Source organism: Podarcis liolepis, assembly GCF_965112155.1.
Source record: "Podarcis liolepis genome assembly, chromosome: 6".
NCBI lineage: Eukaryota > Metazoa > Chordata > Lepidosauria > Squamata > Lacertidae > Podarcis > Podarcis liolepis.
In genome coordinates, this window is record NC_139559.1 from 51,469,196 (window position 1) to 51,496,016 (window position 26,821).

Here is a 26,821-nt window from a genome sequence, read left to right on the forward strand (position 1 = left end):
ACTTTGCTCTTGAGTAGGCCAAGTAGGTGCAAATTTTAAACCTCTCAGTTACAATGAAATGGCCCAAACAGTTGAAACTTTTTGCCATTCTACTGATAAAATGCAAAAACTCAGAAAGGCAGAAATTAATTTCCGTTTCTGAACAGACTGACACTATAATTGATTTTATTCTGTGAATCGCCCTGAGACCTCTGGGTACAGGGCGGTATATAAATTCAATAAATAAATAATAATTGTAAAGATTTTTGTAGACTTTTTTCAAAATAATAGCCACCAGAGATAGTTTTCTTTTAAGCTCATGATTAATGCATAAAGCCAATAAAATTGTTTAACACTGACAGATTTCAATACCAGTGTTTGACCAGTTTCAGAAGTCATAAATGGAATTCTTGCCTCTACATGAATGAAGACTATCACAGTCCAATACATTGACTTAAATAGACATGATTATGGTCATTGTCCATTTGCAACATTTATAACAGGAACAGCCAGGAGCTGCGTACTCTCATGTCTGCGTGAGAAAATACCCAGACCTCCCAGGGACTAATAACATTTGGTACTATATGGGCCTAGGTTGTTAAATTGCACACATGAGGGTAGTGTTCCCCTCCACGAAACCTTTGAAGAGCAGCAGTTGAAATAGCCACAGTAGCGAAGGAGTGGAGTCCTTTCTATCCAAGTTGGCTACCTTGGTCTTGTCAGGCAGAAAGGCTGGGTATAAATATTTTAAATAAATCCACAATGTTTTTAAAACTTTTATTTATGAACCTTTAACAGCCTTTATACACACATTGCACAGTATCGATCACTTATCTCTTTTCCCGACTTCCCAATCCATCTCTCTTGTAGGTTAAATTGTATATTGTACCCTCTAAGATAATCTCCAAAATACCTCCACTCTACTCTTCTCTTTAACTCATCCTTATTCCTTAGTTTTGCAGTCAAGGTTACTAATTCTACATATTCTATCAGTTTGCTTTACCAAGTTTCCTTCGTGGGTACCTCTACTTCTTTCCTTTTTTTTGCATATACTATTCTAGCTGCAGCGATTGCGTGCAGAAAGATATTGAGTGCCTTTTTTGGAATGCCATCACCTATTATCGCTAACAGGAAGGCCTCTGGTCTTTGGGGAAATGTGAATTTTAAAATCTTTAATTATTCTTTAGAGCAGGCATCCCCAAACTCGGCCCTCCAGCTCTTTTGGGACTACAATTCCCATAATCCCTGACCACTAGTCCTGTTAGCTAGGGATGATGGGAGTTGTAGTCCCAAAACAGCTGGAGGGCCGAGTTTGGGGATGCCTGCTCTAGAGTATTTACACAACCACCACATATGAATCAGGGTTCCCTCTACCTCGTGGCACTTCCAGCATAAATTAGACCCTTTTTTATACATTTTCACTAATTTGTTGGGTTGTCAAGTACCACTGGTACATCATCTTTTGTAGGTTTTCCTTAATAAGTTAACAGGCAGAAAAATTCATGGTTTTCCCCCCATAATTTTTCCCATGTGGACAATTCTATGTTGCAACCAATATCTATGGCCCATTTTGTCATTGTCGCCTTTACCATCTCATCTTTGGTCTCCCACTCCAATAACACTTTATAAATTTTTGAGATTACCAGTAATTTATCATCCTTTCCTAATACAATTTTTTCAAATTCTGAACTCATTTCCGCCAATCCCTTTTCCTTATCTCTTTTGAATACCGGTAACTCATTCACCTGAAAATACTGAAACCAATCTATAGTATGACCCCAAATCTCTTCTCCTTTTTTTAGGTGAACTCCTCCTTCTTTAAACTTTATAAGTGGCCCATTAGTCCATATTCAACCTTTTCATTGAGACCACCTCAGTTGGGGATATCCATTTTTGGGGGTTTCTCTCTAAAAGATCTTTGTGTCACTGCCAAACAGTGTACATACTTCTTATGACATGGTTTTGGAAACCTTTGTGCACCCTTGATTTGTCATAATGCAGATATGCCTGCCATTCAAAGTGTAGATCAAAACCTTCTAGGTCTAAAATGTTGGTATCTCTTAGCTCCATCTATTCTTTCATCCAACAAAAACACGCTGCCTCATAATAAAATCTAAGGTCTGGAAGGGCAAAGTCCCCTCTTTCTCTTACATCTGTCAGATTTGTATACTTAATTCGGGTTTTCCCCCTACCAAATGAAGTTTCTCACGTCCTATTTTCACATTTTGAAACAGTTCGGGCTATTACCACGAGTGTTTGAAATAAGAAGATCATCTTGGGCAAAACATTCATTTTGACTGCGGATATTCTTCCTAACAAAGAAAGGTTCAGTCTAGTCCATTTTTCTAGATTCTTTTTATTTCATTCCAGATTTTAACATAGTTATCCTGAAAAAGGTTTAAATTCTTAGCTGATATCCATATCCCCAAATATTTTTCTGTTTTAATTCCCATCATATTCTCAAGTCTTTCTTTTGCCTGTAAGTCTATTTTTTTTTACTATCATTTTTGTTTTTTCCTCATTTATATAGAATCCTGCCAAGTTGCCAAATTTTGTTATAGTTTCTATTGCCCTTGGGACGCTTTCCATCGAATTTTCCAACATCAACACGTCGTCCGCAAAGGCTTTCACTTTGTATTCTCTCTGCCCAACTTTAATTCCTGTTATTTCATCATTTTTCGTATTTCTCTAGTTAACACTTCTAATACGTATTAGGATAAACAGCAGTGGCAACAGGGGGCATCCCTGCCTTGTCCTCTTCTTGATACTACTTTTTTCTGTGACATTACTATTTACTATTGCTCTGTGTATACTGCATTTATCCCATTAGAGTGTATGGCATTCAGAACAGCATTCTCCACTAATTTCCTCAGGAAGACCCAGAACACATTGTCAAAGGCCTTTTCAGCATAGAGGAATATTAGTGCTGCTTCTTTTTCATTTCTTTTTTCCAAGTATTTGATCACATTTCTAGTATTATTCCTTGGTAAAAAAACAACCTGCTTGATCCTCATGAATAGCTGATTCTAGGACCACCATCAGCTTTTTTGCCATTATTGCAGTGCACAACTTATAATCATTGTTCAGTAAGGAGATCAGCCTGTAGGTCTTGGGTTGGAGTATATCCTGATCTTGTTTGGGGATTAGAGTAATGTAAACGTTCTTCTACGATGTTGGTATTGTTCTCCCTTATAAACTTTCATTCATAATATCTTTAAGGGGCGTGGTAATGTTTCTCTTAATGTTTTATAATATGTGACTGAAAGTCCATCCAGACCAGGTGGTTTGCCAGACTTTGCCTGCTTGATAGGTACATCTATTTCCGTCATTGAGATGGGGGCATTCAGACCATCTACTTCGTCCTTTGTTAGCTGTGGTAGATAACATTTTTGCAAATATTCTTCTATGTCTTTCTCACTCTCCTTTCCATTCACGTACAAAGTCGAGTAGTATCTTAAAATTTCTTTTCTGAATTCTTTTTGGTTATATACCCTCTCCCCTACTATTATCTTGTTTATTATATTGGGGGGTTTTCTCCCTTTGAAGCTGCCACGCTAGTAACTTTCCCAGCTTATTGGCAAACTCAAATTGTTTTTGTTTTAAAGCTTTTTAGTCGTTGCTCTATTTCATTCTGTGTGATCATGGCAAATTGCGTTTGTAGTATTTTCAGTTTCTGAATACAAACTTTATCACCTGGTTTGTCCTCTAATATTTTTTCATAACACATCATTTCCTTCAAAATTCTTTTTCTTCCTCTTTTCTTTCTCTAAAATGCATTTTGTTGAATAAAGAAGCCTCTTACAACCACATTACCAGCATATCACATCCTGATCCATTCCTTTACTGGAGTTCCTTAGTTGTTTTATCGTTTTCTGTCAACACCACCGCATTAAGTCCTCTAATATTATTATCTCATTACATCTTTCAAATAATTTGCCTTCCAGCTCTCTGTAGAACTCCAGTATTTTTTTTTTCATTTAACTAGCCTACAAGGTGATTAGCTCCACTTTCTACACATACCTGTGTTAGTAATTTTTTTTATACAACCTGGAAAAAGGTCAGATGAATTCAATCTTGTCCTCTTCCAGTTGTTCCATTAGCAAAAATGGTAGAGTACAGAAGTTTTGACTAGCGTTGACCACCCACATTTTTCCAGAACCCCTGAACATTTCTCATAAATAGGGACCATCTTTCCTTAAAGTTCAACCAAAATATAAACAACCTTGACTGTCATCACAACCTAGCTGGACTAGGATTGCCTACTGTGTTCAAGTTACAGTCCTAAACATTCTTCCTATGCTCCTGTAAATATTTAAGGGCGGGGGGCAAAGATTCACCAAGTTCAATAGACTTCCTCTAGTAAGTATACTAGTCAGTACAATTGCTGCCATCCTCTGAAACAAAACCAGTTGAAAACCAAGATAAAAGGCCAGATTCAGCTAAATAGTTGTGCTAGCACAACAAGTCACGTTAATAGGAAGATGGGAAACTGGTCTACCTGGCAAGCAGAAATGTTTGCAATGACTGAGCAAACATAACAGCACAATGCTGAACTCTTCCCATAGTATTTCTAAGTAAAATATGTTTATAACCAGTCTTACTGACAAATCTCAAATTCTCTTTTAGATGTAATAGATAAGGTTGAAAGTAAGCAAGCTGTCCTTACCAAGTTGTTGCTCTCCAAGCCAGATGTGCATACAAATCCAACATATATATACAAGTGGCCTCCAAGAACAGCAGAAGACCTGCAGAACACACTTCAAACCCCTCACAATACAGGACTTGATGCATTCAGAAATATTTATTTATAAACTGCTTCAATTACTGATTATTTATATTTTAAAAAGTCTCAAACAGCAAAACCAGTTCAAGATTCACTGGATTGCATTCAATGTTAACATTTCAAAAGTATTTAGTGAAATACTTTATTTACACTAGAAAAATGTACAAGCTTACCAAGAGACACCAAAGCAACTCTTCTTAGCCTTCAGTTGTGAAGAGGAGCAATGGTCCCAGAAACATCACATTCTGGCAGAGTACTTTCCTTTGCCTGCATAAAGGATAGCACCCTCTCCCCAAAACAGGGGACCCTCAAACAAGATAGGATGAACCTTCTGCTTGCATTTTAAATACAGTTAACAGCAAACCAAAGAAGTGACAGACAAATAGAGAGGGAAGAAATTCATTTAACAAGTGGGTAACTACTGAAGTGGTCGCTTATTCAGATGCTTGCTGGCTTGTTCTTCCATCTGCATGGCAAGGGTTAGTTCTTCCAGAGTGTCTATGGAAGAGGAAGGAGACAGAGAAGATAGACGTCAGCATGAGACCCCTTTGAGGGGCATCCAGAAAACAAAAAAAGAAACACACATCTAGACACTCCATTTCTTTCTTTCTGACCACTCTGGTGGCAGCAGCAGGATCCAGCCAGCAGGCAAGAGCCTGAGTTCCCTTACCAGAACCATTTTGACAAGTGGGTGAGGCCCACATGTCAATCACCTGACACCCCACTTCAAAGCTGGGCTGCAAAGAACAATACCCAAGGGCCTTGCTCTAATTGTCAATCAGCTGATTGGAGCTTACAGTAAGTCCTGTTTTGGGCAGGGATCAGCAGCACTATGGAGTTCCTATTTGGAATTCAGATTGTGCAGCCAGTCTCTCCAGGACTTGCTGTCAGCCATTGCTGTCTTGTCCCATTCAAGTATATGAAAAATATCTTGTGGCAAAATAGCATTGTGTATGACTGAAAACAAAAGTGAAACTAATTTTTTGCCTCAGGATTGTAATGTTTGCAAAGAGAGCCACCTAGTGAATGCTTTGTAAAATGCCTATTCCTTTAGTTCTGGAACATCACAGTACAGTGTAGGGGTTATCAACATTTTGGGGCCCCATGGGCACATTTGGAAAACTGAGGAACACTCCACAGCAATGCATGAACCCACCCCAGTGCAACTGCTTCACTCAGTAACAGTGCAACCTCTTACATTCCACACCCCACATTCCACGCCCCACACTGAACACTTCTCCTACAAGGACAGCATTCCAGAATTAAGCAGCTCCATACTGACCCCCCCTTCCTCTCCAAGGATGTGCACTAAGAGGACAGTGGTGATTCTCTTCCAGCCTGTGGCAATGTATTCCTGGGAATCACACACCATGTGTTTAACCAGTCCAATAGTCAAACCACGGTATTGCCCACCAACTCTACACTTTAGCACCACAAAGCTCCTAATCAAAGCGGAAAGAAAGTACAGTATAGAGGTGCGCAACATTCCTCCAACATTCTCCACTGGCGTTTTGGTACATTTCAGCCAATTTCGAGGGCATAAGGTACTATACCCAAGGTCTTGTGCCCATCTGACCATGACATCTTTAACTTCTTCATCTCTTCTACTATTTCATTCATGCCTTTTGCCTAGAATAGAAGTCTTTCTATTCAAACCATTTTAAGTCTCCACACATCATCTGATTCTATGCAGTACAGGAAGCAACCACTTTGCAGTCAGTCAACTGACGCGTGAGTCCTTTTGGACATGGAAAAGGGCATAATAGGGGCAGGCTTATACATGCTCCACCAATGCACGTGGGTGCCAGGAACACAACTCTCACGCAAATTGAGAGTTGCCTGTACTTTCTGGACAACCCTAGCTACATTTTACCTTCTCCTTTCCTTACCACTAATCATGGTAAAGCCTTATATCTCTCCCTGGCCTCCATCATCTTATGTGGCAAGCAATTTTGGATAGCAACTGCATTGTTTCTATATTCTATGCAGTGTTTAACATACAAATGGCAGTTTTCGTAGCATAGGTGAACATTCTGTCACAGGGAAGTTGAAAAGCCAACTCCTAAAAGCACCAAGCATTTTAATTTCTATGCTACTTCCTGCAGTGTGTTAGTGAAATACAGCACCCTCCAGTACCTTTCAGGCGGAGGAAATTTTTGGATCCTTCATTTACGAAGCACTGGGCTTGATACACAAATGCCTCCAGGTCATATTCTGGTTGTTCTGCAATATCCAGGAGACAGTTGCAGTCGTTCATTTTCTGAGTACGAAAGGTGAGGAAAGTTAGGAGTTTCTCTTACAATTATGGAACAAACTGATGTTACTGGAAATATTGGCTTAAAATTTGCACTGAAATCTTATTGCATGCTCCTTGATCTAGGATAAGCATCAATTCAGCGTCACAATTTCAGTTCTTCAACAGTAAAAGCCACTTGAACCCAGAGACTATCAAGAAGATTTGGTGCACTACCCACCAATACATACCTCCCTGACATCCTTAAGCTCCTCTATTGCCTTCTCCTCAAGCTCACTTATCCGGGTGACAGCCTCACGGAAACTGGACAGATGAGACAGCTCATCATCAGAAAGCTGTTGTTTTGACAAGAGAAAGTATTAGCACAGCCTCGCTAAGCTCTACTCGCCAAACAGATTGCCCTCCTGTTCAGCACATGCAAACCTCATGAAGGTGGGCCGATTCTTCCTCACTGATATCCACCTCTTCATTTTCAGTTTCCATGCAGTTCTGTGCTTCTCCAGCTGTTCCATTGTGAGGGAGCTCCTTCACTCTGAGAACAGAAGGGAAGAATCCAGCCTTGGTAAAGCACTTAATGGCCTATATACAACACAGGTGAAGCCTGAGGGTGGAACTTTTCCAGTCATTCTGTCTGCGCAAGCATTCCAGCTTGCTAGACAGAACAATACTCTGTCCCCCCACACCCTGTTCTGGAGGTTCTCCCAACCCCCACAAGCCGATTAATTGGGGGCCACAGAGGGGAGGACAGGGGGAACACCCAATTGCACAAGCTGAAGCTCATGTGTAGGGCTTCCACAGGTGGTGCTTGTTAGATGAATCCCACCCTTAAAGTGAAAGCCTGAGGCCATTTGAAAACTGCAATTCTAAAACAGTTTTTCCTTCCACAAATACATCATGACTAAGATCACTTGTATGACCAACAATTTACCCCAGTATTAAGGATGAGATTTGTAAGTCCAGAAATCACTCACCTATCAGCATACCGCAAGGTGTTTAGGGTATATTCACAGGAATTCATGCCTGGGGAGATCATTGCAATCTGAAAGCAAATAAAAAAAATAGCCACCCGTATTCATCTCTTACTTTCTATACAATTACAGTCACATCCATCCAGCCTGCAATGCTGTCCCAGCAGTTCTGCTTCACTGATCCCATCAACAATGAAGCACCTTAAGTTTTCTTGCACCTTCATCATATTTACTTGGAATTTAGACTCCACAGAAATCTATAGGCTTTTTCCAAGCAAACATGTTTAGGTTGTCACCTTAATGCAACTAAGACCCCGGAGGAGAGCAATTTTAACATCTGTATGTTGATAAGCTTTGCTCTAGATTGCAACATACCGGCTCATGAACCAGTGCAACAAAAATATTTGATCAAGAACTGTTTTGGCTTTCTGCATAAATCAAGAACTGGGTATAATTTTCTTAAGATACACTGGCATAGCTATTTTACTTGTTACTAGAAACAGAAGAATTTAAAATCAAGTGGTAACTTCCGCAAGTTTCTGCCATTTCTGTGATCACAAGGCCAGCTATTTAACTTACCATACAGGTTCTGGAATTTGCTCCAATGAAGGAATCCCTCAGCACTTGGGTAAGTTTGCTCTCCCGAAAAGGTGTGTGTTGTTTATTCTGGCCTAGAGCGCGGATACATTCCTGGGGATAGGAGGAGAAATAGTCATATTTGAACAGTGTTTAGGATCATCACCATCATGGCTATAGCTAAACACTTTTTTTACCTTAAGTAGAACCTAGTGGACTTCTAAGCACTTACTTAGGATTGCACAGTAGGATGTGGCTCCAGATGTTGCTGACACCCAACTCCCATCATCCCTGGCCATGTTAGCTGGGCTTGATGGGAGTTAGAAGTCTAACATCACCTGATGGGCAATTGGTTCCCCACCTTTGAAGAAAAGGTTGCAAGAAATCCTGCAGTGTCTCAAGTCTGCCCTGCTTTAGGTAACTTTGAAATATTATCACAGGTGCACTTAAAACTTTTGTTTGCCTTGTTCTTTAGATAGTAGACAAAAAATTTGCAGTGCTCATCACCTACAGCCCCTCAAGAAAAGCAGTTATATACTACTTCGCAGTGATTATCTAGAATGATCCAAGAAGCAACATTCTGTTTGGTAAATTTGGCCTCTTGCTCTGTTTTATGAACAAAACTAAAAATACATCCCATAAAGGTGTGTGTGCAAATTACATCACTATTTAGAACAGACATCACAACTGGAGTACACTAGGACTGGGTGATATCTGGTTTTCAATATCACAATATATCACCAACTAAATATCACAATATCTCAATATATCATGATATATATCCGCGACAGGAGAAATCACAAATAGCTTCTAATCTTTTTTGAACCACTTAATCAAATCAAACTTTTATAGAGTTAGAATTGGAAGGAGGTTCAAGAGTCATTTTAATTTAACTTCCAGATAGCGGTAGCCAATATAGACACTGCAGTTTGGCATTTTGGTATCTGTCTATGCAAGTCAGTTGCAATGCTCGGGCTCCTGGTGAGTTTCTAATACAGCTTTCCATGCTGAATGTTGCTGAGCTCCTTTTCACAAATTATTCCTCGTCCTCTTATTCTTCAGTGGCTATTCTGCAAGGTCCCCAAACAGCTTTGTCATAACTAACAGGTTTAGCAAGTGTCTTCTATAATAAGAGTTGCAAATCTGTCTCCATACATCCTGAGTTGGTTTGTCCAAGTCTGCAGAACTGAACAGGCAAATAAACAGTGCTAGAGAGGCTGGTAGTAAGTAGCCCAGTCCTGGATTTATGCCATCAGCTGTCTATTCTGCTCTTGTCTAAAACTGCCACAAACTCTTATTGCCTGTGCCATGAAGTTACACTGTACCTTCAGTGCTAGCAAGCTCTTGTTTATTTCTGCTGCTTCCAACCGTGTCTGCCGATCATTGCTGGAGGTATCAGCACCTCTTTCATTCCCCGCCAAGTCCACTAAGGAGAACTTGCCATGAAGTTTTCGTTTTCTGCGCAGAATAATTTGAAAACAAGCATGGGAACGCGAGGAGCTGGCGTTTGCAAATGTATGCCCGGATGTCCTAAAACAGAGATAATAGTGTTCATTAGATCATAGGTATGAAATATAATTATATACCAACTGTTCCGTATCTTCGCCTCGGAATATGTCAGTATAACCTGTGTTGTTTGTACCTCATCTGTTATGTTCCAATTAATGCTTCTACTTCCAAGTCTAATGTGAATTTAATATATTAAAAGGGTACTAGCCTTTGCAGTATCTGCATGGATCTAAGCATGGGGTCTCCAACCAGGCACCCATATGAATTATGGCAGACATCCATCCCACTTGGTGTCCACCAAGCCCCTCTGCCCCTCCCTAGTGGGAGGGTGTTTTGGGGAGGTTGCCTGATTTTTATTTGATGGAGGAAGAGTCTGAGCATTACCAGTTTTTCTTCTGTCATGTCTTCAGGAGTTTTAGATTTGTAAGTGTGCCCTGGAGCCCAAAAAGATTGGAGACAACGCCTAATGTCTCCATTGGTTGATTTTTGCCTATTGGTTGGTTGATTTTTGTTCTTATGATGTATTTTGTGCTTTAATATTGTATTTTTATGTTGTGAACCACCCTGAGATTTGCCAATGAAGGACAGTATACAAATTTTAAGAAGTAGTAGTAGTAGTTGCTGTTGTTGTTCAGTGTTTTGGTGTTCCGGTGACATGAATGACTCTCCCTTCACAGTCCCCAGTCACTTTCTCCAAACTCTCCACATCTATGAATCTCTTTCTCTAGGAATTGCTTTTTGTAGCAATAAAAAGCCCCTAAGGTTTCAAAGACTGGAGAAAAATAGTGAGTTTATAATAAAAGCAGGTTAATTTAGAACATGCAAGTTCAGTTTTACTGGTACAAAATTTAGGTTCCTATACAGCTCTTCTTGTTTTACCACCAGAAGACTAAAGGCTATGGATAGTCCCCACCCTTTCTTGCAAATTGTCTTCTAAGTAAAGGTAAAACTGATTATATATTGTCAACTGCTCCTTTTCCCTTAAGAGTTAAGGGGGAGATGATAAATGGTCAGATCTACATCCTGCATTAATATTAAGCATGCAGCACAACCAACCTGCAGGCACTGCCTATCTCAATCATCCGGATAACATCCTCAGCACAGTTCACTTGCATTTCTTGCAGTCCAACGACCTGAACCTGCTGTTTGCCATCCTCCAGCACTCGCAGCTTTGCTTTTTTGTTTAAGAGATCGAATAGCTGGATTGGAAAAGAGGGAAATACAAAAAGTTGCAGAAAGATCAGGTGCTAGAAGTGTAGCATTTGAGAAAGCTGCTTCAAAAGGTCTCACATATTTTTAAAATCTTCATGAAAGCCTCAACATAAAGCTTTCCAATAAAGAAGGGTACAATACATTTATGCATAATGGACTGGAATGTCACTGCAAACTCCCCATGGCTAGGAACCTTATGCCAAGCACCACAAAGATTCAAAGACACCACATTTCCCATGAATGTAGAGTCTGGACTAGGTATTAAAATCAAGAAACTAATGCATGCAAACTTAAGAGGAGCTCAAACCTCTCTTCCAAGAGCCTGCATTTTCTTAAGAATGTTCACCTCCTAACTGGGGATGGTCACATTTTCTTTATGTAGCTTGTGGTGTAGCCTCAAGAGCAGTGGGTATATCACATCTCATTCTCAAAAGGACTCCCTCTTCTCAGGTTAAGAAGACTTGTTTGATTCACCCAAGTGAACATTAATTCCCAGTGCAAGACCATGCAATGTAGTGAAGTGCTCTGCTCTTAAAATGTCTCAAAGATTTCCATTTAGCAGTGTTTAAGATTATACAAACTGTAACAAAGCTGTAACCCTAAGTCTAAAATGGCTTATAATGAGAAGACACCTCTCACCACTGCTAGGCTACCCCAGCTGCAGAAGGGGGATGTTAGTCTAATACTCCCTGCCATCACCAGATTATATATAGAAAATACCAACTCATCTCCAGGACACTCAGATCTCAGGAGATATGAAGAATATTTAAAAATACACATGGCCTCACCTTTCCATTATATATTTCAAAGAAAGTCACGTACACTTCCAGACCTAGAGCCTTGTATCGTGGCTGGTTCTGAAGAAGGAAGACATCCTGTGCTGGTAAGGGAAAGACATTTACAGGACAATTATCAAGAGCTCTATGTGCTTTGGGGTCCTTTCTAGAAGTTCTTTTACAGCTTATTAAGTGGTTATCTAAAGCATTTACTGTGGACATTAGTACTTAATGTATACCATTTAACCAGAAGTTTAATTGGAAGAGGAGGCTTCACACAGACCTTGCATATTACAATCTATTTTTCCTTATGTTTCCAACTTTTTAAATAAAATTCAAATGAAAATGGTACATACATGCAAAAGCATATATTCCTTTAGAGGCCTTCTGCACTTTCCCAGAGAAGTCACCTCCCATAGTCTAGAAAGAGAAAATATATTAAGAGACAGGTTCTCAGCAGTTATAAGGGAATCTATTTTCTGCAACTTTGATTACAGTATTTGCAAGCACAGAAAATCAATGTTTAAAAGCAGTGGAATTCAGTCTCTGCAGGATCATGCAACAGCAGCCCACGCCCAAAAGCTCATTTAAAAGCCACGTAAGTACAGCAGCTATGACTATATAGATAAATGCTGTGATAGGGCCTTAAGTTCACCAAGCTAAGACAGAGTGAAAAAGTTCGTTAATATCCTGCAACACATGCACACATCCCTCAAGAAAAAAACACTTACATGGGTTTTTCCACTTCCAGTCTGACCATAGGCAAAACATGTAGCTTTCCCTCCCTCAAATATGGTCTGCACAAGTGGTCTAGCAGTGAACCTGGTCAAACCATAACAGGAAAATGCAAAATATGAATGAATGAGTGAAACTATCACAGTACAAGTGAATTCTGAAAACTCAAATCCCCATAAAACCATTTACAAGAGCACCCACAAAAATAACTCCATTATAGCTTAATAACTCAAAACCCTGACAAGATCAGAAGTCTAGAAATTTGCTTGATCACAAGAGCATTGCAGGCTGAATAAGAGAGGTTCCACTAGGCTCAAGAGCTACCTTTCTACACTTTCAGCACTCAAGATATAAGGTTGCTTTAGAAGGGGCTATCAGAAGCTCTTGGGCTTCTGAAGCCTTTGCTACTATGTATTATCATGCTACTGCTGCATTTGTAAGTTGACGAGGGCTGATTAGAAGTACCGTTCTTCTATTCATCTGATTTTGTGTTTTATACCATTTTTTGTAAACTGCTGTGTGACCTTTTTTAAAAAAATTAAAAGTGGGATATAGCTGTAGTGCTAGCAGAAAGGATTATGTCTACTCCCTTGGGGACAGGAACAATCCCATTAGAGCTGAAGAGTGAGGCACAGGGGCTCTGCCCCTCTAGTTTTACACCTCTGCCTTAGAAAACCTTCTCATCTCAAGTACAGTGGTGCCTCCGTTCTGTGATTCTCTTCATCTAACGGTTTTTTCGTCTTGCGAAGCAAGCCCATTGACGGATTAGCGGATTAGCGCTATTAGCGGCTTTTAGCGGCTTATCTGCTGATCGGATCAGCTGATAAGCGGCTTAGCGGCTTAGAAAAAGGGGGGAAAGGGAAAAAAAAAACGCAGGAACTCGCAAGGCATTGTCGTCTTGCAAGCCCATAGGAAATTCGTTTTGCGAAGCACCTCCAAAACGGAAAACCCTTTCGTCTAGCGGGTTTTCCGTCTTGCGAGGCATTCGTCTTGCGGGGCACCACTGTATTTCCATAAGCAGGGATGGGGAACCTCTGACCTTGGCCTGTGAGGCCATTCTGGGCAAGTCTTGCCCACCCTGCACCCAATGCCATGCATGATGTCAGGTATGGGCAGGTAAAGGCAGAGCTTCAAAATAACAATTGGGAGCTTCAAGTAAACTCTCAATTGTTCCATTTTAGCAGCATCGTAAATGGAAACGGCTTCTCCCTCCCAGTGCTACTCTTTGAACTTCTGGTTTGGTTCCAAGAGCAGCAGAGACTATTTGAAAGCCCTTTTGCAAACAGTCCCACACAGCTTTTCAAACATGCAATGCAAAGGGGCTTTCAAACAGTCCCAACAATCCAGGTTTCATAGCAAAGAATCAACCAACATCATCGTGACGTCAGATTTGGCTCACCAGGAGAAAAAGATCTAGCCTTCTGGCCATAAAGGACTTCCCTGTATATCACCTTTGCCATAAAGGACTTCCCTGTATACCACGAAGACTGATGTTTAAATACTAAGGGGATAAAATTTCTGGTCCCAACACTGAGAACAGATTTGGGAAAGGTAGTTAATATGTTTTAGTTCTCAAGTATCAAGGATTTCTAGTTGTTTTGCCTAACAACAAATTGTGATTTTCTGCATCGTATTAATTGATCTTTAGTGTGGAATTTTTCTGGTTCCTCAGGAGGAATTATCGCAGAATGTCAGATTTCCAGTGCTACTTCAGATTCACCACCTCCCAACTGAAGCCTCATCATAAGCCCCTTACCCATGAAGGAGCTCCAAGCAGCAGATTCCCCAGGTAAGGATCTCCCACCTATCTAGCAATTTCTGTGCATGCAGTGCCAGCATATAAATGATGCACAGATATGAGCTTATACAAGAGGCAATGAAGTGTTTTGAAGTGGCATCTGCTGCCTGGAGTGCCTGTATGGGTTAAAATCTTCGACAGCTGCATAAAAGAAGCTTCACATGTGAACTGGCCCTCCACGTCTACTGTCCCATTCTGTCCCTGTCACAACTCTCCCTGTCACAACTCCGTACTCTTCATTCACTGCCAAGAAAGGAAAGACATGCATTACCAATAAACCATTTCATTGGAAGCTTTTTCATCAAAAGAGAAGTCAAATCGAAAAGCCTGGTTTTCAAGGTATTTCGTCAGATCCACCTTCACCTTTGGTTCATGCACTAGGATGCTGTTCTTGCTGGCAACAGTAATTATATCACACTCTTTCTTCCCAAGTTCTGTTTAGGAAACAAAAGTAGTTCACACTATAAAGTTGAACCCTATTGATTTGCAGTGTTTCGTGGAACTGACAACCTGAGCAGGAAAGCAAAGGTTGAACAACTTGGCATGGGATTTTTAATAGATGAGCAGCACAAGGGAAGCACTGAGGTAGTAAAATGTTAATTGAAAGAATTAAACATTAGAGGGAGTTGACAAACTGTACAAGCATCCTGCTAGAGGTTTGCTAAAGAGGTCTTCTGGTATCTTATTCCTCCCTCATTGGAGCAAAATACATGACATTGTTTTTAAAAGACAACCATTTTCAGCACTAACAAAGTTCCAACTGAAAGAAACCTGCCATAATTTCTGCATTGACATTCTCCACAGAATCCAGCATAAAGAACAGTGTTGAACCAACCTGTCAATTGTTAAACTCCACAGATGCCACTTTACCTTGTTTATTTAAGGGTCGTTTCCTCACACAGACACAAATTCTATGCTCTTCTATCTTTAAAAAAGGAAAGAAAATTTCACATTAAGACCAGCTCTTTGGCATCTTTATTCACTAAGCTATATCAGAGAAGGTGATGATGGGATACTCTGCAACACCCAACAATATAATGCAATTCCCTAGTATAAGAAAGTTTTAAGAAGTAAGAGTTTTTGTTGCAGTTATAAAGATTTGTAACATCACTGTCAATATTAGCCCTTTTTCAGTAAGTCATACAGCCAACAAAGGTCCCATTCCTATGCAGAATGGCACCAGCTGTCATGTGCAGTTTTCTTATCGAGATAGTTCTGCATATATGCAAATAATGTTAATGTGAAATACCACAAAACATCTATGGCCCCAACAAAACATTTTTCAAAACCCTGTACTAAACTCAGTCATGAAAATTTAAAAAAATCTTTTTCCATTATGTTTTTCTTTATTTGCAATATATATATTAGTCATAAACATTGATTCATGCAAAGTTTATTTTTGTTATTTTACAACCCACCCCCCACGATGTTCCAAATATCTATTTAACATCATTTAACTTAAGTAGTTCCAGTTTTTACACAGTGGTATCATTCCACAAATCACCATGTGTTCTTGGAGGCCTATAACCACATTTATCAACATTATATGTGAAAAAAATATATCAGGTTGATGAAAAATAGATATCATTTATATGACTTGTCTAGACAAAGCAGGCAAGTAGAGAAAGTCAGTGTGAACTTCTAGAAGTCACATGCTTAATGGAACTTTAGCCCAATGATAGCTGTTCCACTCCCTTGAGTGATTATCACTTGTGAAAATTTTAATAATTTGCCAAGTCACAGTATGATCCAGCAGCCTACCTATTTCACTGAGCACTAGATCTCTGTTTAATGTTCAATGCACATTCTTTGACACCATTTTAAAATTCTTCAGGACATACAATCAATAAATGAGCAAGATTACTTTGATAATCCCAGATAATACATTGAGAGTTCAAGTGGAGTCCCATTCTTTAATAGTTAATTCAGTTTCCTAGATCTTAATGTTCATAAAGTATTTGTTACCTCCTTAAAATATAGCAAATGTATACCAATAATTGTGTTTATTTGAACATGAATACTAAATAAGAAGACACTTGGAGGGGGAAATGTGGCTAGTTAGTTGCGAGTATTTACTTACGGGGTCATTCATTGATATCGACTGACAAACAATATTGGCTCTATATTCCTTGACCATCCGTGCAAAATCCCAGTTTGGACAACTACTGTCATATTCCTGTAAGGCAAAGTAGTAATTAAGTTACAATCTTGCTATAGAGAAAATTATGCAACTTTTTTCCCTAAGAATGTGCAACACTACCAATTAAGAAATAAAGTACAGAGAGTAGGAAAAGTCTTCCTTGGGACAAAAGTTTCACTTTATGCTTTCATCCACTGTTATTAAAGCTTCACTATACATTATTATAAAGCTTTTGCCCCCCCCTTCCAGTTCTAAATGAGATTCCTTGAACACTTAAGTTCCAACTAGCTGCTCTCCATTAAGTTGGTCTAATTGTAGCCTTGATATACTTAAAGTATGGCAAGCAACTATCGTTTTTTCTTAGACATGTTTTAGAGAAACTGCCCAGGCAGTTTTCTGTAATGTGTCTGCCATAAGGACCTTTCAAAATTAGAACTAGGAATAAAAATCTAGAACTCAGTTTGGTATGCTAATTGCTTTTAACTTTGAGAAACCAGAACTAATTTCATTCCATGCAATGAGAAAAGCTAAATTGCTTATTTTAGTCAGATTACATAGAGAACAATGATGAATATCCATGTTCTGCATGTCACCCAAGATACAGCTATTGAATGAAACATCCTGCAGAATGTTTCACAGGCAAGTGTCACATTCTTACCTGTGCCCGCTTATTTCTTATTTCAGAGAACTGGGCCCTTTTCTCTTCCCTCTTATTTTTCATTTTGTCCATCTCTTTTACAATGTTAGATTTCCTACGAGCTAGAAGAAGCAAGAATGTTATTACTGTTACAGAAATGAAATGGCCTACATCCAGAAATTGATCTTCTATCCACAAGTCTCCCAGAGGCAGTCTTAAAACAAAAATAAAAATCAGTAGGTGTATCATTTTATTGTCGCGTAAATTTCTACAGTCATAGGTGATATTTAAGACAACAGGAGTGTTTAGGTTCTTCAAGTTTCCTTGGAAGTCATCCACTTTGCATGGAAACTTGTGGTGATAGTGAGCTCTGCAAATGCCAAAATACACTTGAAACACTACTTCTTATGTTCAGGAACTAAGGTTTTATTCAAACTTGGATGCAAGACTGAAGACCAGTTCAACCTAAGCTTTAGTGTCCATCCTCAACTATATTCAAACCTCCATTAAGATGGTAGTTACAAAGCTCTCTACCAGACTGAACAAAGCCATATTGATTTAAAGAACCATGAAGCAAGCTGGGAACCATATTCCTACCTTGAATTGCAGCAGAGACCATTCTCAAAGTCTGTGGAGTGTCTTCTGTCATTTCATTGCCATTTGGCTGTACATTACATCGATCAGTAGAATAGCTGACCCTAGATCGAGTTCGTACAACTGTTGAGACGGGAAACCAGTGGTTAAAAGCATTACTCAAGGCAACACAAGAAATAGTGAGGGTTTGTAAAGTTACAAGGTCCTTTTATGCATAGAGGTGAGAGCTGCCCTACCCCTGTGAACACTTGTGCGATACAAATGCAAAATCATAGTGTATTGTACTTATTCCTACTCACCAGGAAGAGCAGAGTGGCTTCGTGTTCGTACAGGAGCAGGCAATTCCACCTCCATATCGTTTTCCAGAGGGCTGTTCTGAGTTTCTGCTATGACAGACATCTTGCTAGCTTGCGATCGCAGTACTAAGGAAGCAAGGGGAAAGTGCCATCAATTACCAACTTAATAATATTCAGCAAAATTGACTCCAAAAATGCTTGCGTATTTTTGTATGCGCACAAAGCAGTACAATACAACTTCAGCAAGCATTTGGGAACTAGAGGCCAGTTTGGTAAAACCTAGTTTAAAGGCTGTATTTAACTAACTTTTACTTGGAGTACACCCAATGAAATTAAATGCCACGACTAACATATCCTGTTAGTTGAATACAACCCCAGAGAACAGTATAAGGGTGGTATTTAACTAAGTTTTACTTGGAGGGGCAGATGTGGCTCATCAACCTGGGAAGGTAGCCTATGTAGGAGAAGGAAAACTATGCAATTTTAATAAGGTATTCAGAAAGACATGTTTCTAAAACCTAAATTAGCGTAAAGGACTTCAAAAATGGAAAGGCGAGGAAGTATTACCATAGAATTGATGAGCAATATAGAGGCAACAAGATACTGCTAAGATTTATTTCCTTAACATAACTCAGAAAAGGAAACACCTCTGGAACATATATTTATTGTGATACAGAGTAACCAAACTTTTATTTTTTTTTAAGTTCTAATAAATGCTTTGGGATGAACAACCATTAGTATTATTTTAATTTATTACCTGCCCTTCACCCTATGATCCCAGGGCAGATTACAATAAGTTAAAGTACAAAATTAAAACCTGTTTTAAAAACTTACACGTACAAAAAAATACACCACCACTGAAATATAGAGAGTAGGTCCTTATTAATATTAAGCATGTATCATGACACTTCTGTATGGGCAGCTGAGGGAGAAGAGGCATAAGCTCAGGATAGACCTGCAGGGTCAAAGCTACAGGTGACAGTGGCTATATAGAACTTCCAAAAATAAGAAGTGAGGGGAGAATCAGGCTCTGTAATACATTTACTAGGATTCATATGCCTTCCAATTCCCAGTCACCAAGTAAATCTGAGACAAAATTGCTTCAAAATCAGATGCAGCATACAGAGTTCTTTTCCCATAGAGGGCTAAAACTATTCATAATATCTCAAAGCAAATAAATTTGTTTTTACCTTCTTTCGGAGCAGGAATTTTTGAGAGTGTTGTTCTGCGGGTTTGCCTCTGAAGTAAAAAAAAGTATTGTAGTCTACTGAACATTAACACAGACCCCACTTTGCAACATAATAAATTTGGAATATAAATGGAATTGTTTTAATGAGAATTGCTAACTGCCAACTTACAAATATTGTAGAGAACACGGAAATACATTATCTAAAAATTACAAAACTCAGAAAATGTTAGAAGTTCTATTAATTTCTGTGTATTCCCCAAAATAAGAATCAAAAAGAATTTTAGGACAACCAGATTGGCTAACTTGAGCCAGGCAGATCGAGAGTAGATTACAGCTAAATATTTCAATGGATTTTTAACTGTTAACTTGAATGTCAGTGAAAAACTACTAGCAATGTTTATCAAACATCAAATGCCTCCCACAGGATTTTAGCTTCTGGTTAGTTAATAATGCAATTATAGTTAGCTGGCAACATAAGACGATTCAAAAGGCTTATACTTCCCTTCCTACATGGGGATGTCACAACAGCTAGCTGAAAATTAGCTCTTGAGAAGAGGGATACTCTGGCAAAGGAACATGTGCAAACCATGCTTATGATACCATACAGAAACCAGGTACACAAATAATCTAACTGAAAATAGAATAGGGCTTTGTTACAGTGAAGAAATCCATTTTCATTTTTATCTTCATAAAATTCCATAATTGTCATTACAAATAGTTAGGCAAATGCTTAAAACCGTTTGGCCTGTTTTATAACATATTTAAAGAACCACCAACACTTTATTTGGCTGATTTGTTTTCATATGCTTGGTGCTCCTGCTGAAGGGGGTGGGAGGGAGATTTATACAAATTCCTTCCCTGCCTCTGCAACCTGCTGTAAAGATGTACCAGAGAGTACATAGGGTGGTAGGTGGTACAGAAACAAGAAGTGGGAATTAGTGAAAAGCACTACTATACTGTTTTGCCAATAGGTACTGCTGGATATCAGCCCCTTCCATTTATGAAAGGAGTTACAGTACTGTACTTGAATACAACCACACTTTTCTCACCCGACCATTCCTATGAATGAAGCAAAAGTTAAGTTTAATTCCCAAACCAGATGATGTTTCTGCTGTATAATACTGCCTTCTATTAAATATGGACAACAAGATTTTAACATGTATACTAGGAGGGGTACTGAATGCTACTTTAAAAAAGAAAGTCATCAAACTCAGAGATTATTAGGGAAATAACCAATATAAAATTGCAGAAGAAATGGTTAATTTATTGATGGTGAGGTTTTGACAGGATTAAGTTTTAAAAGACATTGTTCTGCCTCATTTATATTAACTGGCCCTATCTGCTATCTCACTAGGTAGGTATAATGATTTCCCTGTAGGTGACCGATGCAACAAAAAACTATCAAATCAGAATGCAGAACTTGGTTTTATATCTGTATGCTACTTTTCCAGCAACCAAGCTGAGCCCAAAGCAGCTCACTATAGTATCAGATGAGTCAGCCTCAAGTATTTGCAGCCAAAAAATCTAGTCTTAAGGGTGCAGAGAAAATAAGAATTTGACTAAGCATTTTGCGATCATGACTATGATCTAAAGGACTGCTTGAAAAATATATTTGGATGAACTTGCTACAAACAAAGGTGAACACCAGAAAAATTGAAAACCACATGTTTCTCTGTATAATGATACACTTCTAGGAGAGACCCAAGAACTCAAATATGGTCTTAAAAAGAAACTTATTACATGCAGCATCCAACAGAACAGTTCCATTAGTGCAGGGACTTTTGGCTGTGCAACAAATGTCCCTTCTCTCTCCTCTCCCTATGCACCTCCTGCAATCAGCTCTGGGGGTTCCCCCAACCCTCGACATGGGCTCAGGGAGAGAGAGCAGAGGGGAGGAAAACGAGGGACAGTTCCATTGTGCAAGTGGAAATCCTTGCACTAGCAGTGCTAACATAATAGACAAGCCTTTGCTGCTGTATTTTCCTAACAAGGAGGGCACTAGGAAAAGGGTATGACAGAGGACGAGATGGTTGGACAGCGTTCTCGAAGCTACCAACATGAGTTTGACCAAACTGTGGGAGGCAGTGGAAGACAGGAGTGCCCGGCATGCTCTGGTCCATGGGGTCACAAAGAGTTGGACACGGCTAAACGACTAAACAACAACAAGCGTGAGCATCAAGCCTGTACCTGCTCCGGAGGCTTATATTTAAATCACCTGACATTATATGATGTCAAGTGATTGACAGCTGTGCAACCCTTCCCATCTGTCAGAATGGACCACTCACCCAAAAATCCCCTACCCCTGGACTATATGATAATGTGCACAGGGTAAGCTGCAGAAGTTGACTGCACATAAGCCATACTGAAGTGAAAGGGCAAATCATCCAAGATCATGACAATAGAGCAACAAGTGCATGGGAAAAGGCAATTTGGACAGTGGTAGAAAGCTTCAGGTAGGGCAGTCCTACAAAGCAGTGGAGAGCAGGGGCTTCTGTATGTCCAAGAACAAAAGAAAAACCAGTATTTTCAAACCCAGGCCTTCAGGAAAAGCTGCAGGTCCTACAATTTCCTCCCTCTTGGCAATTATCTGACACAAAAGCCCCATGTGCTTTTGGACATGGTTCCATTAGCTTTACGTCTCACCATTTGCCTAAGCTAACACTCTGTCCAAAATACTCTTTCTACATATTGCCCCACCATCTCTCTCCTTTGCCCATCAGATTTTCCGTTTCAATTGTCATTGCCTCATTCCTAGTCCTCTGAGGCAGTGTGCATATCCGTATCCCTAGGGCTCCTCTACCCAATGTCTTGCTCCTCCATCACAAGAGAGTTTGGCCATACTGCTTCCCCCCAGCACCACTGTTCAGGTGATATAACTGCTATTAAAACATGGATGCAGAAAAGCTTCAATTAGCACTTTTAGAGGATAATAGAATAAAGACATTGGGGGGGGGGGAATCAGAAATTATCCCCAGGAAAGTACATGAATAGCGATGCTGTTTGTATACTTTTTTAAAAAAAAGAATTAAAAATGCTGAAAGATGTAAACTTCGTTTGCATTGTTAATCCATATCTTGAGACCTCAAATCAATATAGAGGCAAGCATGAAATAGTAAAATATTAAAAGATATAAAAACAACTCATGAAGTTTCAACCCATCTTTAAAATTCAGTAAGTTCAGATTCTTGCTGCCTGGCAAGAATCAAAGGAAAAACTCCAGGATAACCTACCTGTGTGGTTACATTCTCCTGGGCAAGATGGCTTTCTTTCGCAGCAGCAACAACTGGAGATGTAAACAGCTCTGGATTTATTGCTACCACATCATCAAGGTCAATCTGCAAAGGGAAAACAGACACAAAACACAGGATGAGCCATTTACCACATAATTAATCATCAGCCTTAAGGGTATGTGTTAAGCAATCTACCACATGCCTAAGCACCAGGACCACCAGTCAGCAATTTGTTTGGCATGAATTCACAGCTCTCATAAATTGATATATAAAACAAGTTGCCCACCAATATAGTGTTCCAGGAGGCTCTTATTTCACAAGACACCAGCAAAGCCCATTTGCTACAAATGCTTTAATCTCTAGTAGCTAATCTTAGTACATCCCAGTCATTCCTTGATTTCCGCTGTAAGCTCCTAGTATTTGTAAAGCAAATATTACTTACTGAAACAAATTCTTAGACTGTCATTCCAAAAAATGAAGTGTTTACTAAACTAAAACTAATCAGTTAGGCTATGCAACTGATTTCTCCCTCTTAGCTTTGTGAATGTGCAGAGGTAGAGTGAATAAGTCATGCCCCACAGCCCATCTGCTTTACCTTAAGAATGACATCATAATCCTATTGCAATATTCTAACAGTCATTTTCCTGAGCTACAGAGGCACCCATAGAGCAGGTAGGAAGTATGAATTTGAAGTCTCCAGATCAACTATTCAGCTTCTACACATATCACACCATGTTGGGAAATGTTGCCTTATTCATTTAACAACAAGAGTTTGTTTTGTGGTTAACAAAAAAAGCTCTGAGTAGGTGTTTAGTATATACACTTACTGGCTAACATTCAGCCTGATCCTAGTCATGTTTACTCAAAAGCTAGGCTCCATTGAGCTCAATATATTCACAACTTACTCCCAAATGAGTAAATTAGTTTTGCAGCCTATATGATACAACTTTCTAAGCAAAAGGGTGTCATTATTTTTAGGACCATTTCTGCATTATACACCATTTATCAGAGTAGGCTGAAAATAGGCCATGATCTACTGGATAATTTTTATAGAGAATGTTAGTCCTTCACTTCATCCAACATAATAGATATTATGTTCTTAATAATACACATCAAGATCACTTAATACAGCAACATCTTAATTGGTAAGATCCCAGAATGCACTCTTGCTTTGCAAAATACATTTTACAGACACAGATGAATTATAAAATTCCATTTAAAAAAAAAGTCAGTCAAGCACTATCCTAGAAAACCACACTGTGCAGTTTAGGTGGGACTCCCACAAGGAAAAAGAATGGGAAATGGGGAAAAAATCAAGTTGGAGGTAGAGAAGGAATTATTTTTGAGGATCATATGGTGGAAAGGCAGGATATGATTTATTTAATTGGCATATCTACAAATATCCATTCAAAGACATGCAAAAGGGTTTTTAGAGTTGGAATTCTTACTAATTCTGGACAAAAAAGCACCACGTGTATGATGCAGGAGGTTTTAAACCAACATTTATTGAAGATTTCCAAATATTATGGTTTATATGATGTCTACTCAATCATAAGAACCTTGCTGGATCAAAGCAAAGGCAAATCCAGCCCAGCATTCTGTTTTCCAGTGGCTAGCCATATGTCTAAAAGGAGCCAACAGGCAATTGGTATTGCTGGAGAATCACTGCTGAATTGTATGCACCTCAATAGCTCATAGGCCCTATTATGTTCAATAGGACTTATATGTAAACATGTATTGGACTACCAATCCTAAATGGAGGGTGGAGTGGAGAGGGAATGCATTGACGGACAATCTGCCACTTCTAAAGTCTACCAACTTGTACAGGCAGGGCAAGTGAAGGGAGAATCTGGAATTTTACTTCTTATTCTCTGGCAGTTAAACAACCTGTGGAGCTTTCTGTGGCCATAGCTATGGTCTGCAGCTTAGACACCTTGCTCACCAGAGGAAAGGCACCTCCACCTCATCCTAACTCCCTTCAGCCAGCATATCTAGGGGTTAGGGTTGCTCTTAGCCTCAGCTGCTTGACTACATAAGTAAAGAATGGGGATATATTTCAAATTCTCACCTCTTTCCCTTTGACAGTGTTATTTTCTGTCCATTCTACAGATACGACCATTTTTTCCAGACTCACTGCCTTGATTGTGGCACCATGGACTGCACCTGAATGAGGGGAAATCATTTCAAAAAAAGCTAGTTTCCTCAAATCAGAGAACCACAGAGGAACTAGATGCATTGAAATATCAACTAATCCGAAACATGCAATGTGAAACTTGTCACAAAAGTACAAACACATCTGTGAGCTTCCACTCTAAGCAGAAAAGTATTAATGGAGTACCATAGGTAATGATTTGCTGCCCTCTTTTGAGAGACAGTTCTAGGTAATATAATTTTTTTGCAGTAATTCTTTCTCTTCTCCCTGGGTCATTTCCTTGACAGTCTTAATAAGTTTGCTTATGCTTAACACCAACTTGGACAAAACCATTTTCTGCATGCTAACATGGCCTACGATGTAGGAATGATATAATGATATATCACAATGTCTGAAATAAGGATATATCACAGTCTGAAATAAGGATGGAGCTATGTAGAGGCATTGACTGGCTTCACAGTTCTTCCCGCATCATGATTTTTGCATAATGCACACACAGACACATCATGATTCGCAATATATTGCCAGGTGAAAAATTATGAAACAAATATCACAATATGAACATCAAACTAGTTTTAGATGATGTATCAATATATGGCCCAGCCCTACTACTATTCCTAGAGAAGCTCAGTAGTTTTTTGGCACCCCCTCCCCCAAAACACGGTTAGTTATACCTCTGCTAGCTATTGTTGAGAGTTTCCAGGTAGTACCATTACCAATAGAATATGCCTTCTTATATCCAAAGCTCAAAATTTATTTTAGAAAAGTGTCTGCAGAAGAGGTGAGGAATCTCCAGCCAAGGGGGGCATAGGTGCCCTTGGGACTCTCCCCAGGCTCTATTTGGTACCCACTTTGAGAGCTTTTGTCTGGCTGGAATGTATCCTTGAAATGATATCCTGTAATGACTCTTGCACAAATCTTTCAATCAAAAAAAGCATGTGTGGATAGACAAACCTCTAGCTTTTGCGTGGCTGGAATATAGCCTACTGTACAAAGGGTTCCAAATTCTTATCTGTCCACTTTTGCCTGTGGCCAAAGTTTGCACCTCCACCCCCCAAAAAACAAGCAAATCAATAAAAATACTTAGCTAACCAAAGTTCTGCCCCCCAGAAAGTCTGTCCCCCTAACATAAACCATGGCTATCCCCATGCCTCTGGCCCCTGTAAATTTGCCCAGAAAGGAATGTGGCCCTCAAATGGAAAAATTGTATGTAAAAAGTTGTTTGAAAAAGTCATTAAACCATTTCGTAAAACTAATTGTTCACTATAAACTGAGGCAAAGTGATCCTGTGAATAGCTGCATTAGCAGCTTGTTAGCTTATAGGCACAATTCAGTTATGTTATTCACCTATAAAGCCCTTAACAGCCTGGAACTCAAATTACTAACGGAAACGCCTCATCTTATTAGCATTGGAGTGTCGGGGAGGGAAAGAATTTCACCAGATTTGTATTCAACTACGCAACGTCTGAGGCAGCTCTACTGCATGAGGGAACCTTGTTGCTGTTAAACAAGTCTGTGGATGGTCAGTGCCAGGATGGGAGACCACCGGGGAACAACGTGCAACGCCTTCTTGGCTTCCATGACTGAAGAAGGGTGGGAGATAAGTACTGGATAATGAAATAAAAACCAAGCAGGGGCTTCTCTATCTGGCTATATGCTGGGTCCCTTCCTATCAGTAAGTTCCATTGCACGCCAGAAAGAAGGCGAGGATAACTGCAGCGCATGCGCATTAATTCTACAAAGCCCCAGAAGAGGCTGAAAACTTTGGCTACGGCAAGAGGAAAAAGACACACCTAAACAGATCGCGACTTTTGTCAGGCTCTAGTCCTTTACTTACCATTACTACGCTGAATATTAATCACTGACCCGGGCTGAAGGCATCTATAAACGCTTGGGTCCATAGTACTGGAAAAGTCTGGTTCTCTAGCGTCAGCAAAAAAAAAGGAGCACCTCTCACTTCACAGACCGGTATCGAAAAGAAGCAGCGAATCAA

At 39.5% G+C, this 26,821-nt stretch overlaps 3 protein-coding genes across 13 annotated transcripts in view; 1 reads left to right on the plus strand and 2 right to left on the minus strand.

Moving 5' to 3' along the window:
* Window positions 1–742: 742 nt before the first annotated feature.
* The window catches only part of NASP (nuclear autoantigenic sperm protein), a 72,670-nt gene continuing 46,591 nt past the window's right edge, over window positions 743–26,821 (minus strand). Inside the window, exon 14 of the mRNA XM_083509551.1 lies at window positions 743–1,301. The gene's annotated coding sequence lies outside the window, so the exon portion shown is untranslated. The remainder of the gene's footprint in view (window positions 1,302–26,821) is intronic.
* KIF2C (kinesin family member 2C) lies at window positions 5,146–26,800 on the minus strand (the record flags this gene model as incomplete). 4 transcript variants are annotated; one of them, XM_083509563.1, is made up of 21 exons in its annotated part: window positions 5,146–5,260; window positions 6,899–7,022; window positions 7,247–7,351; window positions 7,440–7,548; window positions 7,988–8,055; window positions 8,564–8,674; window positions 9,886–10,090; window positions 11,126–11,268; window positions 12,070–12,161; window positions 12,414–12,477; window positions 12,789–12,879; window positions 14,862–15,024; window positions 15,461–15,515; window positions 16,671–16,766; window positions 17,389–17,489; window positions 17,965–18,084; window positions 18,261–18,383; window positions 19,448–19,496; window positions 22,677–22,781; window positions 24,745–24,839; window positions 26,666–26,800. In XM_083509563.1, 21 exons carry the CDS (start codon window positions 26,727–26,729, stop codon window positions 5,181–5,183), a joined length of 2,163 nt encoding a protein of 720 aa, XP_083365689.1. In that variant the 3' UTR covers window positions 5,146–5,180. The 4 variants fall into 4 exon arrangements, with proteins under 4 accessions (XP_083365689.1, XP_083365688.1, XP_083365690.1 ...); XM_083509562.1 differs by lacking the exon at window positions 26,666–26,800 and having other exon boundaries at window positions 24,745–24,972; XM_083509564.1 differs by lacking the exons at window positions 24,745–24,839; window positions 26,666–26,800 and adding an exon at window positions 23,119–23,274.
* CCDC17 (coiled-coil domain containing 17) overlaps window positions 24,918–26,821 on the plus strand; it is a 29,895-nt gene continuing 27,991 nt past the window's right edge. For 6 of the 8 annotated variants that reach the window (XM_083509513.1, XM_083509516.1, XM_083509515.1 and 3 more), the window contains exon 1: window positions 24,933–25,057. The gene's annotated coding sequence lies outside the window, so the exon portion shown is untranslated. Of the gene's footprint in view, window positions 25,058–26,821 lie in introns of all 8 variants that reach the window. The other 2 variants (XM_083509519.1, XM_083509518.1) reach the window with 2 other exon arrangements.